The 19,731-nt window shown below is 39.2% G+C and overlaps 1 protein-coding gene across 1 annotated transcript; it reads left to right on the forward strand.

Annotated features, from left to right (window-relative positions):
* The first annotated feature begins 7,020 nt into the window (after positions 1-7,020).
* Positions 7,021-19,445, forward strand: INHBA (inhibin subunit beta A). The gene is made up of 2 exons (XM_072329717.1): positions 7,021-7,711; positions 18,447-19,445. Exons 1-2 carry the CDS (start codon positions 7,324-7,326, stop codon positions 19,331-19,333), a joined length of 1,275 nt encoding a protein of 424 aa, XP_072185818.1. The 5' UTR covers positions 7,021-7,323; the 3' UTR covers positions 19,334-19,445.
* Positions 19,446-19,731: the final 286 nt, after the last annotated feature.

Consider the following 19,731-nt stretch of genomic DNA (forward strand, 5'->3'; position numbering starts at 1 on the left):
GGGTGGTTAGGTACTGGAATGGGCTCCCCAAGGAGGTGGTTGAATCACCATCCCTGGATGTGTTTAAGAGCCGTTTGGATGTGGTACTCAGGGATATGATTTAGCAGAGGTTTGTTGTTGTTTTTTAGAGATAGGCTTCTGGTTAGGCTGCGGTTGGACTTGATGATCTTCAAGGTCTTTTCCAACCTGAGTAATTCTATGATTCTATGATTCCCACAGAACTTGTCCTAAGGGTCCAGTAATCAAGAGCAGAGCTAGAGAATCCAGACTTTCTAGGAACCCATCTGATACTCTGCTTAGAAAAGCTGTAAGCAGTCAGGCTTCCTCTTATCATTTTCGCTTCTGGTTATGTTGACTTTTCCGTGGTGATTTGTTGTCTTGGGGATTCACAAAGGGGAAAGCTGTAGTGATGCACAAGATCAGCATGTCCTCTTTAAGGCATGTATTGGTGTCCTCAGTGTTTTACTTATGCCATTTCTCTACCTGGCATAGATAATTAGCTCTAAAAGCTGGAAGATAATAGAGTTTGTATTCAATATGCCGTGATTAACTGCAGTAAAAGGAATACAGAGCAGAGAATTCAGGACTTGTAAGAAAAATAGACATCCATTATTCTTGACAAAAATCCACTGGTCTGAGAACAATAGTTACTAGGAATGATTGTGATGTATTCACATTCACTATGCAACTTTATTTAGTGCAGTCTACTTTTCATGATTAGCTTTAACTTACCTATTAATGTTAAATGCTGCTCCAAGTTTAGCCATAGATTTTTCACCCACCTTGATACCAAACAGAATCGGTCATCTGGGGCTTCATCTCTGTGTGATTTAAATCACTGACATGACTCTAATCACATTCTCTGGAAATATCTTTGAAGATATGTTTATTTCAAGACATGTTATAGAGCTGCTTCTCAAGGTAAAAAAAGACTATTCTGGTAATGTGAAAATCACCCTATCAAGCCAGCAAGGCAGGACACTAGGTTTTATGAACCACTTCATTTCATTGAGTTGTAGTTTAACTCCACACTCTCTGTAGATTCAAAAAAATTCTCTTTATAAATAGATTTTAGCCCACATGAAATGCTTTAAACAAGCACTGATCACAGAACACACAATTTGTATCATGCTATCTCATACCAGTATCATCGTATGTATTCATTTATCCAGCTTCATGTTTTTAAGTGTGAAATGGCAACACACATGCTAAAATAACATAGACATAAAATGTCCCTTTTAAAGGAATAACTCACTGTTCAGGGATTGGAAACAAAGATCAGTGAATTGCATAGCAGAAGATGTTGTTGCAGTTCAGACAGAAAGAAAATATACTTGCTTTTGTTAGCCAGGCTGACTTTATACAAGAATCACTTCAATCAGAACATTTTTATTATTATTCTGCCCCCCTGAGACAAGTGTCATCCATTAGTATAAAAAAAAATATATAAAAAAACGACAAGAAGTTGAAAGCTATTATTTACCCCACCCTCTAGATTGAGTTCTTATCCTCAAATGAACTTTATTTTTTGACCAGCTCACTAATTATGACTGAAAACACTGGCCCCTCCAAACAGCACGTAAGTATTAGAGTTTGCAGCAAAAAGACAAGGCTTAATTGGTCGTTATACATAAAAGTGAAAACATAAAACTTCTAAATATAAGTTTCTGGCACATCTTTTGTTGCTATTACAGTAAAAGAAGGTACACCAGAGTGAAATTCCAGCTGATTTGCACAGAAATCAGTGCCAAAGTGTTTTCTAGTGACTGCTCTTCAAAGGAGAAATGGAGGCACACAAATGCTATTGTGTGCAATTTGGAATTCCAAAATAGCCAGTAAATCACACAACCTCCGCTAGGTGAATAATGAAGTGGCATCAGGCCATCCTTTTTAATGGTTTGTAGGATAAAACCCACAATTAGAAAAAAAGAAGCAGGTTGCTGCTACACTAACCTTTCTATCTGGCCCACTCCTTTAGTTATTTCTGATTCATCACGGAACAGAAACATGCCCACAAGCCAGCTAGATAGGCTTGGTATCACTCTGATGTTTTACGTGGTCTCAACTGGTGACATCAGAATTTACATTAGAAATCCCAACTTCACTCAATGAACAGTGATTATCTAGATTCTGAAGCGGGGGTGGAAAAAAAAAAAAAGAAAAAAGAAAAAAAAAGAAGAAAAAAAGAAAAGGAAAAAAAAAAAAGGAAAGAAAGAAAAAAAAACAAAACAGCTAAAGTCTTTCCCAAGAGCAATTGCCCTTTCTGGCAGGAAGGGGTAAAAATAGAGGCAGCTCATTAATATGGCTTGGCAGTGCTTAATGGCAGCTGGTCTGAAGAGCCAGATCAGTGGGCCTTTCCAGTAGTACTCCCGGACCGCTGCCAGCAGGTGTTGCTGTGTTCAACAAAATGAGAAGAACTGGAGGGGTGGGGAGAAAAATATTTATAAAGAGAGAAATAGGTGTGAAAAAAAAATTAGTCACTGAGTAAAGCTTTCATTAGGCCTTTGGTAAAGCTATACACGAATTCCCTGAGGCAACAAGGAGCATGCTCTGAAATGAATAATGCTTTTCACTTCTCCTAATCTCCTTTCAGAAATTATCCTGGCTATAAATCATGCACACAGTTGCTGTGCTCTGCGTGGTAGCCCTCTGGTTCTGCCACAGACCACACACCCTCCCCGGGACCCCAGCCCACAGCAGCCCCCAGGTCTGATGCTTGGGTACCAGCACAGAGAGCTCTGGTACTTGTGGGGCAGATTTTCTACTCTCTATTAAAACCAAGGCAGTACAAGATCTCTTGCTGAGCACTCGTCTGCTGCCAAATGACAGCAGTCACTGTGCCACCAGTATGTAACTAGTTTCAGAGGACACTGGTTAAAACCAAATTCAGTTTGGTCCTGATAAAAACACCATTCTGAGACCTCTGTCAAAGCTTGGGTTTAGGATCCCCATAAAAGTGACTGTCCTGCAAAGAAGTAGGTACATGCATGCTCACAATCTGTTTCTGCAAGCATGCCTCTCTCGCTGTCCTTCAAGGAGGAAAAATAAAAATAAAATGTTCTTTGCAACAACTGGAACCCTCAGTGTCAGACTGCAGAAAAACTAATGAAACCTGCTTCAAGAGGCTTCAATCCACGGCACATTGCAGCTTGAAAACTTATTATATGCATGTAAAAACCGGGAAACAAAACAACCTATCTGGTCATATGTTTCCCATTAACTCCTGATTTTTTGCTCATTCTACTAAAGCTGTTGTGTGAATAGAGCACATACTTTGGTTGGAATCGGTGCTGCTCTGAGTACTCCCTGGTATCAGGGAGTTGAAAATTTCAGGTCTTTTTTTTTGCCTGATCCACAGCAGTCTTATTCTGAGACAGATTAAATTTACATTACCAACAGGACATAAAAATACAATTGTAAGTACGATTCAGGCCAAAAAAAAAAAAATCTGAAGGATGGGGATTTTCTGGTAATCAGTGGGTGTTTTGAATGAGTAAAGACTGCATGATCATGCCATTTGTCATAAACGGTACCACATAAAACCAGTTATTATGTGCGTTTAAGAAAGGAGATTGATTTTGAATTTACTTTTGACCTTATGCATATATATTAATTTTGTACTGCCTAATTGGCAGGCAGTAATTTTCAGGTTTTGCTAATGTAAGCTGAAATGGACATTTAAGGACACCTGTAATTCATTGTAACTTATTTTTAGATGTGTAAATAGTTTTTAATAGTGATGTAATCTGCACGTCAATAAGCCATGAGACTTGGACATGAGCAATATGATTCATTTTTGAAGAACTTTAAAAGTATGCCTAAGTTAACAGAAGGACATATTTATACAAAGAGTGAACTAAAAATTATATCCTCTGCAAAAGGATTCTTAAGCAGATGCATTTTCCTGAAGTTGAAAATAATCCAAATTTTCAGATAGATTATGTGGTATATCCTTAGCGTGATAGCAGACTAAAACAATTTGCTAACTAGTAATTAAATATCTGGCAAATACTGCATTTGAACTAAATCAGTGTTATCTACATCTAATAATATCTATATCTAGCTATGCAATAAAACAAGTTGGAGAGTGTCTTCCTGACTCATAGTGTTTGCATTCAGTCTGATTCGAAGTTCTATTCTTTAAATGGATACAGAGATCTCCACTACAAGTTGAATCCACGATATTTTGTCATGCTAGACAATTAGGAGTTTCCATTAGATAATTACCAGAAGTATGTCTCATACAGGAAAAACAGTCAATTGCTGATGTAACAGGATTAACCAATCCAGCACACTGATCCGGCCCACTTACTTTTGACAGACACTATATGTGAGTGTACACACAAGAAGTACAGTATAAAGCTTCGCATTATAAGTACCACAAAGAGGAACTTCAGCAGTTCTTAATGCACAATACAGCAGTCTCCTTCTCAGAGTGAGGACTAGAGAGGTAAAACTTTAAACCAGCTTTTTTCTTTTAAAACTAAAACTTTTAATTCATGTGCATGCTGTTGCTATTGCTAGGGCAGTGCTGGATGAATGCATATGCAGAGCTTTGCAGCTCAGGTAATTTTATGGAAAGAATGTGAACCATTGTTTCTGTATTTATTCAAACACTGTGCTGTTTGATGTAAACATCTATGTATGTATGCATGCATAATTGTAAGTAAGAATGAACTCTCTATCAGTGGTACCAGCAAACTTGCTTTTAGAAAACAATGCTTTTAGAAAGTTATGCTTTAACGTTAAATCTGTCATCACCGTGGCATTTGGGTATGCTACAGTATATCTATATGTAATAGACTGTGATAAGTGTACCTGTTATATAGGCAAGCAACGTACACCGCACAGCAGGAACTGAAATGTACTGTCTGTCTTTTAAATTGAAATATGCCTATCCCTTACTTTTCATCAGACGCTTTTGGGATAGATACTATATTAGAACTATAAATAACTCCTTTAATTATGTCATCTGTTAGTACATCTAATCGTGAATGCGTATTTTCATCTGATTTTTTTTTTTTTTTTTTTTTTTTTTTTTCCAATTAAACTCATAGTTCTATTTCAAGCTGACTTTCAGACTTCATGTAATTACAACAGACTTTGGGCTGTTCACAAGATCCAAGAAATTTCGATGTATTATAGCAAGGTTTGTGTTACAAAGATGTGTTTATAAGAATGGCTGCAGGGTTTATAATGCTGACAGACCTGTAAGTGTAACAGTATATAACAGTATAGCAACTGAGGTCAGTAAAACGCAGATGAGGGTGTACTGTGAATGCCTTCTAACAGTGAAAGACTTATAAAATACCTTAATTGAAAAGGACTTGCAATATATAACATTTGTAAAACTTGGTTGATTTTTCAATTACTTCTGTATGTTTCACGTACTCTATAATCCCTGTCTCTCTGCCCGTGTGCCTGTAGTTATCTCACAAAAATGACAGACCTTACAATGCTTATCTTTATAAATTATTCTTTCCCACTAAAATACAGTGGTTGATGGTAATACACTGAGAGTGAAATGTTTGCTGGGAAGGAGGTAAGCACACCTGAGAAGAAAGAGGTGTGTGTGTGTGAGAGAGAGAGAGAGACAGAAAGAGAGAGAGAGAGAGAGAGAGAGAGAATGAAAGAAGGTTAAATACCAAAGAAGCAGAAGCTCTGAGAAAATCAGTAAAAGTTCAAGTCCAGTGTGAAAGAACCTCAGAAGTTAAACTCCATCAGCTGTAGTTTTCTCAGTTTCTGTTATGAAGTCCAAGCGTGAGGGAGTTTGTTAGCTTTACCCTCGCTAAGTAAGGTGCAGAACGGAGATGCTGCTGAAGTTAAAGGCAATGTGAAGCCTTAACAGAGACTTCCCATTGCAGGGCAGAAGCCTTACTGGAATAAGCTGCTAAGGTTCTGCTGACATGGACTGGAACTCTGGCTCCTAGCAGTGCTTTAAGTTTGCATTTCACTCATTATGTCTTATTCTAATATTATGATTGTGTAGTTTAAATGGATGAAACAAAAAGTTCCTTTGAATAACAATGGGCCAAATGTAGAAGATCTTACTCAGTCTTCACTCAGACAGAATTATTATTGGCACTGATGAGGGATTTGCTTGAGTCAGGAGCAAGTACGATTTGGCCAGATGACATGTAATATGTTCCGTCTTCAAAGCATTTTTCAGACATTACTTGATTAATCCCAAACCTACATAGGAACTTCTAGGCACAGACTAGCATAGTAGCAGGGATGTTTCTGGTTCCCGAGTAGTACCTTCGTATGTCACAGACCTGTGCCCTACCAGCACCTCCTGCTCTCAGTGCCTGCCTTGCATTCTGCAGCTGGAAAGAGTATCAAGTATAATAGAGCCCTCCAAACAACAGGATTATTTTGCTTCTGTCAGATCTCCTGCCAGTGTTGATAACCTCCAACATTTACAAGTGAGCAGAAAAGATCTTTTCTACTCAAGGCAGAATAGCGTTCTGCCCAAAATACTCTCAGCCCCTGCCGTCTTGTTCACAAGCTATTTAAGATCTCCTGCTAACGCTAACAGTACCAGACAGGACAAGAGCAAGGTGCTCATTAAAAAAAGGTTTCACTCTTCATTCATTCATGTTTCCTCTGTTTAGTTAAGCCAGTGATACTGTTGAAGGAATAAAACAAACAAACAAACAAAAAAAAAAAAAAAAAAAAGGAAAGAAAAAAAAAGGAAGAAAAAAAAAGAAAGAAAGAGAAAGGAAAAAGAAAGAAAGGGGAAAAAAAAAAAAAAAAAAAAAAAAAAAAAAGGAGGGGGGAACGATAGCCAGGAGGGAGCCAGGAGGGTCAAACTGGGAAAAAGGAAGAGTAAATTTACAGGAATTAAGAGAGATTTTACACAGGAGGGCAGAAAGCCTGAGTAGTGATATTTGAAGAGAGGTGTGTGTTAGGGGAGCAATGAGCATAAGGAAGCCAGCCTGCCTGTTCCTCCCCCTTCCTAATCATAGCCTTTACTCACAGACAAAACTCCCTCCCTCTCCCATTCACTCACTCACTTTAGGCCAATCCGTCCTCTCCCTCTCTCTCCCTCTCTCTGTGTCTCTCTCCTACTCTGAGACAGAGTCAGAACTCTTCTCCCTGACAGCCACTAACATCTACAGCACTTATTGCATTCAGAGAGGGAACCTGCAAACAAAACTTCACAGAAAACTTTTGGTTCTTGTTCCAGAGAATTTGCTGAAGAGAAAGAAAAACAAACAAACAAACAAACAACACAAACCAGCCCCCAAAAAAACTGTGCGTGAAGGGGGAGGAAAAGCAGGGCCTTTTAAAAAGGGAATCACAACAACTTTTGCTGCCAGGATGCCTTTGCTTTGGAAGAGAGGATTTTTGTTGGTGATTTGCTGGATTATAGTGAGGAGTTCCCCAACCCCAGGATCCGAGGGGCACAGTTCAGTCACTGACTGTCCATCATGTGCCCTCACCACGCTCTCGAAGGATGTGCCCAGCTCACAGCCTGAGATGGTGGAAGCAGTAAAGAAGCACATACTGAACATGTTGCACTTGAGGGACAGACCTAACATCACCCAGCCGGTGCCCAAGGCAGCACTTTTAAATGCCATCAAGAAACTCCATGTGGGAAAGGTGGGAGACGATGGCTATGTGGAAATAGAGGATGATGTTGGAAGAAGAGCAGAAATGAATGAAGTTGTGGAGCAAACCTCAGAAATCATCACTTTTGCAGAATCAGGTGAGTGCTTAAAAACAAAGCTGTAAAACAGCCTATTTGTCAGACCTGCAATTAACTTCTTTTCTTCTCTGTAGCAGTACTGCTTTCTGCGAGGTTGTGAGATGAGACCTGGAGGAAGGGAGAAGGATGAATGGGGTGCGGTGGGGGAGGTGGGGGGGTGACAGGGACTCTGAAGGAATTTGATTTTTCTGATTCAGTCTTGCCTGCAGATTGCACTTGCTAGGCACAGGCAGACACGCAGGGAAGAAGCTCTTTAACCCATCTCAAGCAGAAAGTCAGGCTGCAAAGGGGTGCTCCAAACTGCTTCTGAAACCAAAGTACTTGCACTAAAGTACAGGATTGCAGTGCTGATGGTGAAAAAAGGCTCAAGGCATTTGGGGATTTTCTAAAAACAGAAAAGTAAGCTGCAAACTACTTGAGAAACTGCCCTTCCTTTTAAAAATTATAGTGGAAGTTATAAAATCAGATGAACAGCTTTAACTTTTGGAAGTGAGAGGGCATTTTTGTTTTCTAATTTAACACAGCATCTTCGGCAATAAAGAGTTGCAGGGACTGTCAGATGACTTCAATAGAATTGGACAAGTTGCTGTAGCTGATCCAATTTGTAAAGCAGACTTCTGCATGATGGAAAAATAATAATAATAATAATAAAAATCTTCTCCTAAACTGCTTCTGCCAAAAAAAAAAAATAAAAAAAAATCAACCTTGATAGTTTATATTTTGAACTTTTTCACAGTTCTGTTTTTTCCTAACTCTTATATAGTATGGGTTAAGAATATAGGTATTTATTAACTAATGGCTAAGGCTCACATCAACTGCCTATCAGAAACAGCTTTAAAGTTGTAGTTTACTGTCGTATTCCTACATGAATAGGACAAAAACTCATTTTAAATCAGTGGATGTGGATATGTATCTGTTTGCATATGTATGTTTATGCATGCAACAATGTCAATATCCTGCAATAACTCTATCATCTAAAAGCAACTTTTTATGATGCTGTCTAGGCAAAGCATTTTTCCTGTTGCCAAGACAGTTTTAAAAGAATGTCATTGTTTTGTTTGGTACAGCATATGGTAGGCAAAGTATGCAAAGGAACACCAAGCATTTTTGTTTAAAAGTTTGCTGCAGCAGTATAAACAATTAAGACAACACTCAGAGTTTCCAGTCCTGAAAACCTGTTGACTCAGATGTTCTGTTCGCAGGGAAGCCATGCATAAGAAGTGTGCATGCTTTTAAGATCAGACATTCCTGCTGCCTGTCCAATTTCCAACTGTACAGGGACCCCTCGCCTTCGGTGTTCTTGTCAATACACACATTATCAGTCCCTTCAGCGTGCAAGCTCAGGCTTTTTTTTTTTTTTTTTTTTTTTTTTTTTTTTCCCTTTTTTTTTTTCATCCCCACGATTTCAGAAAGCAGGCAGACATCAGTGCCAGAGGTCCCCAGAAGCAGGGGTGGCTCAACCTTAGTTTAGAAATGAGCTTTTAAAAGCAGCAAAATCTCTACGAGTCAGATTCCCCACCTGGTATTCAGCAGCTCGTTCTGAAACACATATGGCATGAGCAGTGGTTTCTCTTCCCTGTGTGAGTCCCAATCATTTGTAAACACATTATTGTCACTCCTGAGCTCTCACACAAAGGAATTTGGAATTTGATATATGCCCACTCAGTACGACATTCTCCAATGGTGGCTCTTGAAGCCATTGGCTCCCAGGGCCACGTGAGCAGAGAAAATCATGCCCAAGCCCACAGGCTGGCCAATAGTTCAGCCACTGACCCCCCTGCTACAACAACCCCACACCAGTGCATCACTGAATTTGATTTAGATAGTATTGTCCCATCACTGCTAGCCAAATTCATTTAAGAAGACTTATGTTATGGAGCATGTTTGGGACATATGCTATGTTCCTATGCCTTTCCTTTCGCACTCTCCTCTCCAGCTCCCCACCAAGCCTGTCCTGGGAAGGCTACTCCAGCCCCACATCCCTTGCATGCTAGGCTTTTAACTGCAAGAAACAACGCAGAAACTGAGTTCTAGGTTTTGGCTTATTGTGGAAATGTTAACTCCAGTCTGCAGAGAGACTTCAAGTTGTTGAAACATTACTTTTCATCTCTAGCTGCTTGTAGTTGGAGCCTCACTAACAGTGGTGGACCCACCATGCCACACAGGTTCCAGGGCTGCAATAACTTGAGCAAACTTTTCCTGGGCTCTCTTTCATTTCTCCACCAGAAGTATTGTGTCTCAACTTTCTTTTGAGGAAACTGCGGCAAAAAGAAGGCAAGTGGTGTGTCAGATAGGAATTATTAGGAAAAAATAGACAGGAACATAATATAGCCACATGAGCAGTTACCAGTGTTCACTCTGTAGAAACTGGAATAAGTATAAAGCACCAAGGAGCAAAACTGAGTGTCTTACTCTCACAGTCAGATTTAAGTTCTTCCTCCTTTTAATATGAAACTTGCCCCCTCTCCAGAAGGGGATAGGAAATCAATGAAAATGAATGGAAGCATATTACATTATATCAAATAAATGTCTACTGAAAGAGAAGTAAGACTTTAGGCTTTTTGCTCCTTTAGGTATAACTTGACATAAGCCAGCCATTCTCCTTACCTTTTAGAAGCCATGTTTACTGCTTGCTTTCATAAAAAAAGTAGTATTTCCATCCTTCACCAGCTGTATCCTCAGACATACAATGAAACTGAGTGAATGAACAGACAGTACTCTGTGCATGTGGCTCTGGCTTGAGACTGCTCTTTTATAAGAGGGACTAAAATTCAGGTGAGAATAGGATACAGACAATTAGGAGAAAAACTACATGCAGTGAACTTGTCTGAAGCACAGGTGTAGTTACGTCCAGGAAATCAGCAAAATAGTTGGCAGGTAGTTTTCACAGCTAACAAATCCAGGCAGATCTTTGCAAAACTAATGACTGTATTGGGCAAAAGTTTACAAATGCACCCTACTGTCCTTTGGCACTCTTACAAGTAAAACATGAAAATGATTTTCTACTTGCATATCAAACTGCAATTACTAACCTCGATTAGTTCTGCTATGAGGACAGCTGTGCCAGAGCTCTGTGGGTTCCTTCAAGGACTTAAAAATTATTTGGAGGAGAGGGATCATATACCTTTGCGACAAACAAATCCAGCAGGTTCTATAACTGAGATAGCCTACACTCATAAAATGTGGTTGTCCACTAAGTCCTTCATTATTTTAAATAGGTAGCTGATTAAGCAGACCTGGGATTTTTCCAAGTAAATTTGATCCTGGCAACTGAACTACCAATGAAATGGGTTGCTAACGTCAGCCTCTGAAAAGTTGATCGGAATTACTGTGTAGAAACATAGAAATCCAAAGGCTTATCATTAGGTGAACTGTCAGGGTAAAAAAAAAAAAAAAAAAAAAAAAAAAAAAAAAAAAAAGGATAGAAAAGTCTGACAGATATTTACATTGCTTCTGCTTTTTTGTACCCCTTCACACAGTTGCAGGTGAACTGCCTTGATCTTGTAATACCTACTTTTATTTTCAGATATGCGTAGGTGCACACTCACAGCTTTTCTTAGGAAGATGCCTACTCCTATAAAGCCAGGCTGGCAGATCAGGAGGAGGAAAAGGATGGGCCATTCATGACTCTTTAAATAATTTCATCAGTTTGCTCTTGGAAGGCAGTATATTTAACGATATGGCTATCTGTGCTGAATAAGGAATGGCCACGAGAGGGCACAATCCAAAGGCTTTTTGCTCCATGCAGGCAACCTTGCAAACTCCTATCATACCTAACTGAATCCTGAATCCCAGAGATCTTTAAGCTTATGTGTAGCTTCTCTGAGTGGAGCTCTTGTTTCTCTCTTCTGGGTTATTTAAGAGGCAGAGATTCATTGCAGTGGAAGATTGCAAGTAAAATAATGCACTGGAGGAAAAAGATAAAAACTGATTAAATGATGGAAGCTAGATGTTCTGGAAATCTGAAAAGATCAGAAACGTTCATTATTATTTTTTACCAGATACTGTGAAATGTGACCGTGAATCATCATCTGAGCTGATTTTCTCATATCTTTTTTTAAAGCAGCTTTTAGCTTTTAGAAAACAAGTCTCCTTCCCTCCAGTTTTGTTTTGTTTTGCTGTTGTTGTTTTGTTTTTTCCTTTGGCATATTTTATCAAAGATTTCAAGTTTAGCAAATGAAAGCAAGTAACTTCCAGAAGAAGAATGCCATTCCGTATTAATCTGTTTCACTGTAACAAAATGTGAGAATTCAGAGAGTCTGGTTAGTTGGAGAACAATTTGAGAAAGCATGGATGAACCTGAGAAGGTGGGAAACCAGATTATGAAAAGATACCTGAGAGAAAGAGAGAGGGAGAGGGAGGGAGAGAGGGTGAGTACGAAAGTACTGCATGGGTCCCTGTCTGTGGTTAGCCATGCATAGGTACACAAATATAGCTGGAAATACATGAGAATATATTTGCTTGTATTTGTGTAGAAGCATGTCCAGAGGCATGAATATGCTGGAGAAGGCATGCTTATACCTATGTAGGTGAACCTGCACCATTGAAGTTGGAATAGATTCTTACATACAACTATGTGTATTCATGTGACTTCCTGAATGTAGGATAAACCTACACTGCATACATGTAAATTTATGCTGAGCAGTTCTTCTATCCACTTATGTATACATGAATATGAAAAAAACAGTCTCATGTCATGCAACAGTTTTGCAAGATGTAATTCAGGACTGAGCCTTAGTCTACTGAAAGTAGTTGGAAGTTTTGCTATATTCGCTTTAGTGGGCTCGTGTATTGGACCTTAACACACAGAAATTAAGCATTTTAATCAAAAGAAATGCAGCTTCTGATGCATTTGATCTTCGAATTTAAAACAAAATACCACAAATGTGTACATAAATAATAATAATAATTTTAAAAAATCTCATTTCTGAATGACAAAGGCTTGGTATTATTTATATCTTGAAATATGTTTTTGGTGCAAGCAACTCTAAACTTTCCATTGACTATTTTAGATGTAAATGTAAAAAACAAATAACAAAAAATCTCAACCAAACAAAAACCTTTTCTCTTTCTAAATATTGAAGACCATTTGGGGGAAGGGCTTTCAATTTGGAAGGTGCTTTAGACTGTGGATGTAAAGTGTTTCCCTCTTGACAAAATAGCAAAGGAGAGTCAAGGTTCACCAGAACTGAATTATTTCACATTCTGAATGACCTTGTCAGTGCCTCTTTGGGTTAAGTTTTCAAGAAAAGTTATTTAAATAAGGTTGCTGCTGCTTTCTTTTCCACAAATGCTTAGGGAATAGTTCTTTTTTTTTTTTTTTTTTTTTTTTTTTTTTTTTTTTCCTTTTCTCTTTTTTCTTTTTTTTCTTCTCGTAACAAAAATCCCTTTCAGCTTGCTGAAAAGAGTATATGAACATAATGATAAAGTGTTTATTTGTGTCATAATTCTAGAGGCAACAGTCACCCGGACAGGGAGCAGAAACAAAACTGTGCAACCCAGATGACCAGTCACATACACGAGGTGTTGAATAGTTAGAATAAATCATTTGTCAGTGATCCATAGGCTGAAATGCATTCATAGAAACAGCCACAGCCTAATCACAGTAATAACACATTCGTAATAATCAGCCTGCCCAGGAGATAATTGTCAGACGATAACAGTGCTAAATTCACTGAATAAATTCTGTACCGTGAACAATTCATCCAACTCCAGTGGTCACTCATTAGTAAACATTTTGAGCAATTATCTCTCAATAACCGTGCTCCTCTCTTCACTCTCTTTAGAGAAACCTTTCTAGTAACCTATTTTTTTTTCTGTCTCCTGGGGAACGGAAATGAGAAGTGAAGAGAAGGATGCTTTTGAATGTAATTACACATTGGTACGCAGCACAAATTCCCCCAAATCTAAACATAGGCAGTAGTAAAGTTACCAACTAAAAAAGGAAAAAAAAAAAAAAAAAAAAGCCCTTGCTTTGTATGGAAAAACAATCCACATACAGTATAAATATAAAAATGGTTCAAAATGAAGCAGTGGTGAAGAATGGAAATTTAAAGTAACAGTGCCTTCTTCCACACAGCGTTTTTGAATGGAGAATTTAAATGCTGCATGTTAAGAGAAATTAAGAATAAATCATATGACAGCGTTAGGAAGCATAATCATTTTCATTCTGAAAAAAAAAAAAAAAATTAAAAAACAGCCTTATTCATTTAACAGCATGTGGTTATAGGGGAAAAAGTAATTTAAAGTATTAGCATTTTATTCAAAAATAAACAAAAACAAACAAAAACCACTTAATTGTATAGTTTAGGCCCTCCCTTGAACACATATAGCTCAAGCTAAGCAGGAGTGACCTTGAGGCAGGTTGCAAACTGCAAATCAGTGGTTTTGACTACACTATTACATCCAGTGGTCCTGCAGGAGGGATCCTTAGCCCCAGAGGCCAAGCCCTGCTTGGTGGGCCCAGACTCGGGCCCTCTGTGCTGCCCTGTGCCATATCCACACTTGGCTGTGTTTGGGAGCAGGCCAAGCCTCTGGCTTGGACCCTGTAAGCCTTTGTGGAGGCTCTTGTGAGTGAGGTACCTTTGCAAGCACCTCACCCATGTTTGGGTTTCTGTCCTAAAATGGTGTGTGAGCACTGAAAAGAAATACATATGTGAGCAAACCCTCATGCTTATATAGTGATGCAGCACTCTTTCCATTCAGTAACTCCTTCCATTAAACATTTTACCATAAGTGCACTATGTCATAGGGCTTGTGTTTTTAACCATCTTTCATGGATTTTGCCATGTTCCTGGCACTGCTGGGTGGTTCCATCAGTATCCCAGCCTTCTACCTGGAAGAGAATTTAGCCCAAGAGCAGAGAGGTGGCCTCTCCTGGACATTGGGAAGTGGAGATGAAGAAAAGCAATCATGGGTGGCCCAGTGTAATCCCTCATCTCATTTTTCAGTTGCTTTCTTCAACAGTAACAATTTAGCTTGTTGACTCTGCTGTTTATAGGAGTGCTGAAGTGTTGAAGGTATTACCAGTGCTGGTCTAGAGGTCTTTGTGCCAGAGTAAGGCAGGAGAAGCAGGATGATTACAAGTGCAAAAATACACCTGTAAATCAGCTGTGGCAGATGAAAAGTCAGGACAAAAGGATAACCCAAGTATAATTATGAACGTGATACTGAGCCCAACTTTCAGGAGGGTCTCCTTTTTCCTTTCAGGTAGATGAACATCATATATCTCTAACAGTTTGAACAGGATTGTTAACTCAGGCCAGAAGGAAAAGACTGCTAAATCCCTATGCAAAATGTGGATAAAATGAAATTCAGCAGAATTTTGGTCTTGGAACACCTGAAGTGTCCACTTTAGTGTAGTACAGAACCTTTCAGTGATAGAAAGATTCTGTTATAAAGTGAATATGTAAACATCGTAAGCCAGATTCAAAGATTTCCATTCAATTTTAATACAGATCAAACTTGGACTTCAAAATGAGCTGCTATGAGCTTAAATAACTTTGCAAAGACTTCAGGATTCATACCATTTGTGCTGTGTGATTGCAATACACTAATACTGAATGTGGAGAGAGTTCAGAAAAGATCACTTTTCTTCCTGATGCTAAAGTATGGTTCTTGTCCCCAGTTCTGGACCATTCCTAGTATCCTTGTAAAAAGATCTGAGAAAGGAAATGATTTTTTAAATTGTTATTAAACCTTTCATTAGCTATGCAGGTGTGAGGACTCAGTATTTCATACCATGCAGTAATATTAAGTTCATATAAGCTTCCTAAATCTTCTCTCTTCAGGAGCTGAATCAACCATTTGTGTGTGAAAATGCAGCTAACCACATCCAGGGAGTGTATCAACCTACAGGGAGGCTCTTATTACTGAATAAGGCCAGGTCATCTACTCCCTTGCTCTAGGTTACTTCCCTACAGTGAAAAGAAGTATTGCAATTACGCTCCTATGCCTTCACTTTTTAACATCTTTAGTAATGAGAAAAAAAAAAAAAAAACACAAAAAAACTTTCATACTTACAGGATCATAAGAATCTTTTTGTTGTTGTTGTTGTTGTTGTTGTTTTTTGTGTTTTTTTTTTTCATGTAACATCAGTCAGAAGGAATGATTGCATTGGTACACTGCTGGACCACTGCATAAGTTCATATGAATATTTACTGTTGAAGATATGTCACTTTGTAACTATTTTCAATTCCCACTAGAATGGAAATTAGAAAATATGAAATGCCATGCATTAACACTTAGCAACATTAAATTATTCAGTAACATGGGGCTGTCCAGCTTTTCTGGCCTGCTGGGCACTGCAGCTTCTTCCCCTGCCAGGCCAGCAGGCACAGCCCAGCTGCCCCTGTCAGAGCACATGAGTATCCACGTCCATTACAGCTGGTCCACTTGTGTCCAGGATACCACCTAGCACCAGAACTGCTGTCTGTGCTCATTGCGGCACCTCAGGAACATAAAAGTTTTGCGTTTCTCATTGTGGCTGTATTTGTGTATATAGCTATTTACTGCCCTGGTCTGATTTGCTCTAGGGAAAGAAGAGCTCCTGAGTAGCCCACTCCCCTCAGAAAGGGACCATCAGCACTGTGTTAAGGAAAGAGATGAGCTTGAAAGCGGCAGCTTGCTCTGTGAGACAAGGTCTGGGGGCTGAAGATGCAGGCTGGATGAGCAGCACTCACAGACCTTAGAAGTGTCCATTCTGATAAAGCACATTCTGTATAACATCCCTATGTAGAATGCAGCCAGTCTCTAGGAGCAGGTTTGCTTTGGACTGGCGGAATGTCACTGTACACCTCCACATGCTCTTGAACCCAGGAGGGTGGGGATTAGTGTTTTATCAGCTAACCTTTAATCCAGGGCAGCTTTGCCACAGTTGCATATCCAGAATGGAATAACTAATGTTACCCTCTGATAGCTAACTAATGAAGTTTCAATTATTACTGAACAAATCTCATTTAAAAAAATACTACAAAAATAGTAACTCCAATACTCTCCAGAACTTACTCTGTCTTTTCTACAGTCTATTTTCTTTTCTAAGTCACAGTCTCATGGGTTCACCTATCTGCCTTGGAAGTTAATGGAACTAACTTTGGAGATGTACATCAGCAAAGTCTGTGAGAAACAGTTAACACAAACCATGTGTTTTCCTACCTCGATGACAGAACTGAGTCTACATTTTCACACTCTCATCTAGAGGGAAAACACAAACAAAACACTGCGCTAGCCCTTTGGCCACTCTAATTTAGACATGTTTGTCTCCTTGACCTGGGAATGCCATCAGGGAAAGCTGAACATGTCAGTGCAAGGACTTTGCAGAGGAGGAAAGCAACAGGTAGCTCAAGGGGCAGTACAGCCTACAAACTCACTTTAGAAACCATAATAGTCAGGGAGCTCATACTAGAGGAGTTCAGAGGCAGTGGGAAATGAGGAGCAGAGCCTTGCTGCCACAGGAACAGTTTTTGCTCTATTCTTCCAACCACTTCTTTGTTCACCACTTGCCCTTTCCAAGGTACAAAGTTCCGCTTCCCTGACAAGCAGAGCATAGCGAAACAGATCAACAGTAATGAGTTGTCAAAAAATAATATCAGTGAAAAATTGGTAATTATAAATATTGCTTCTGTCTAGCTAAGGTGAGATATCTGTGCATTTCAACTGTGACCTCTGGCCTCCATAATGAGAAAGAAAAGAAGATGCTATCAGGGCTTTTCCTTTTGTTATGAAAACAGAGAAGTTCCTCTCTTAAAAAATAATATATCTTCCCCCCAGCAAATTCATTCTTTCTTAACTTTTTTATGCTCTAGTGATCAAATCATTAAACAGCCCTCATTATTCATTCCAACTTCTGCCAGGGATATGAGCTCTGTATCAGAGAAACACTCCCTCACCATCATAATCATCATCATGACATCTCAGCAAGTTGATACAATTATGCCAGAGAACCATCCTTATAATTATACAGTTCTTTAGTTCATTTTTTTTTTTTCCAGTGTATTCACCATTACTATAATCACTGCAAGTACAGTGTGTTAAATTAAGAACAGAAACTACAGCTAACATCTCACGGGATGAAGAGTCTGCCTTCTGCAATTCTGTAATTCTTTACAATTTAGCTGCTAACCTCTCAAAGCTCATATTTTTGTATTTCTTTGTTTTTGAGAAAATTGATATTTACTACTCATTTTAAGATGCACGTGATGATGGTGTTTTGCAGAGGGAAAAAGGACAGTCATTGCTCCCACCTTATTTTCAAAAGAATTGTCAAAGAATTGGCAGGACTGGAACTCACTCCCCAGCTTTAGCAATTAGGCTTAGATTTATGTGTATGGTACATGTAGTCACAGGCTGTCATCACAAATACATTTTTGCCTTTCAGCTAACAGTGATCACTAAGACACTAATTCTTAGAAGCTACTGGAGCTTATTTACCATGAAATGCTTTGTGTAAATGAACATCTCACTGCTATAACAAAATGCTTAAAATGTGCTACTGGAAATGTTAAAATATGATACTGAGAAACAACAGACAAACTAATAGCTGTCTGAAGAGAGAATTTGCACAAAAGAAACCGAGGAGGGGATTGGGTGAGGGAAGATTAGAACAGAAGAATCATAAAAATGTGGAGTCAAATAGGAAACCTAGGGAGCTCCATGCCTGCAGTGACAGTGAAGTCTAACAGAATGTAAATCGACATACTAACTAGCTCTTCCTGTCTATTTTCATTTACCAAATCAGGAACACCCAAGAAAACGTTGCACTTTGAAATTTCCAAGGAAGGCAGCGAATTATCAGTGGTTGAACATGCTGAAGTATGGCTCTTCTTGAAGGTCTCCAAGGCCAACCGGAGCAGGACAAAAGTCACCATCCGCCTGTTTCAACAGCAGTGGCAGCCAAAAGGCAACTCTGAAGGAGCAGAAGATATGGAGGATGGGGGACTGAAAGGTGAAAGGAGTGAAACTCTAATTTCAGAAAAAGCAGTAGACACTCGAAAGAGCACTTGGCACATCTTTCCTGTCTCCAGCAGTGTCCAGCGACTCCTGGACCAAGGCAAAAACTCCTTGGATGTGCGGATTGCCTGTGACTTGTGCCAGGAAACTGGGGCCAGCCTGGTATTACTAGGCAAGAAAAAGAAAAAGGAAGATGATGGAGAAGGGAAAGAAAAGGATGCTGGAGAACTCACAGGAGAAGAGGAGAAGGAGCAATCACATAGGCCCTTCCTGATGATGCTTGCCCGGCACTCAGAGGACCGCCAGCACAGACGGCGGAGACGAGGCCTGGAGTGTGATGGCAAAGTTAACATCTGCTGCAAGAAGCAGTTTTTTGTCAGCTTCAAGGACATAGGATGGAGTGACTGGATCATTGCACCTACAGGTTATCATGCTAACTACTGTGAAGGAGAGTGCCCCAGCCATATAGCAGGCACATCTGGTTCATCATTATCTTTTCACTCCACTGTAATCAACCATTACCGCATGCGGGGCCATAGCCCCTTTGCCAACCTCAAGTCATGTTGTGTGCCCACTAAACTGCGGCCCATGTCCATGCTGTACTATGACGATGGCCAGAACATCATCAAGAAAGATATACAGAACATGATTGTGGAGGAGTGTGGCTGTTCATAGACGTGTGTGCATGAGACCCTTCTCTTTATGTTGTGAAGAAAATGTTTTAAAAGCCCAAGAAGAGGAAAGACCTGGCATGGGTTATAACCTTTTTGAACGAAACAATCATCTGAAATACAAAACGAAAAACACACAAAAAACCACAAAAAAACAACAAAAACAAAAATCAAAAAAACAAAAACAAAAACAAAAAAACATAAAATGGAAAAGAAAAAAAAAAAGAGGGGGAAGTTTTTTGTTTTTTTGTTTTTTTTTTAAAAAAAAAGACTTATGGAGGAGAGAAAAGGAGTACAGCTATTAAGAAGAAGAAAGCTTCGTGAACCCAGGCTTGAATGAGATACATCTGAATGGCAATATGGGTTGGGGAGTTTCTCCTTCCTTTCAGTACGCTCCTTGTT

This window comes from Excalfactoria chinensis, chromosome 2 (genome assembly GCF_039878825.1).
Source record: "Excalfactoria chinensis isolate bCotChi1 chromosome 2, bCotChi1.hap2, whole genome shotgun sequence".
NCBI lineage: Eukaryota > Metazoa > Chordata > Aves > Galliformes > Phasianidae > Excalfactoria > Excalfactoria chinensis.

What these genes read in the sequence shown, in the direction of transcription:
- INHBA (XM_072329717.1), top strand. Translation starts at nt 7,324, where the DNA reads ATGCCTTTGCTTTGGAAGAGAGGATTTTTGTTGGTGATTTGCTGGATT. An exon ending in CATCACTTTTGCAGAATCAG is followed by an intron (nt 7,712 to 18,446) that starts GTGAGTGCTTAA and finishes TTACCAAATCAG; the next exon opens with GAACACCCAAGAAAACGTTG.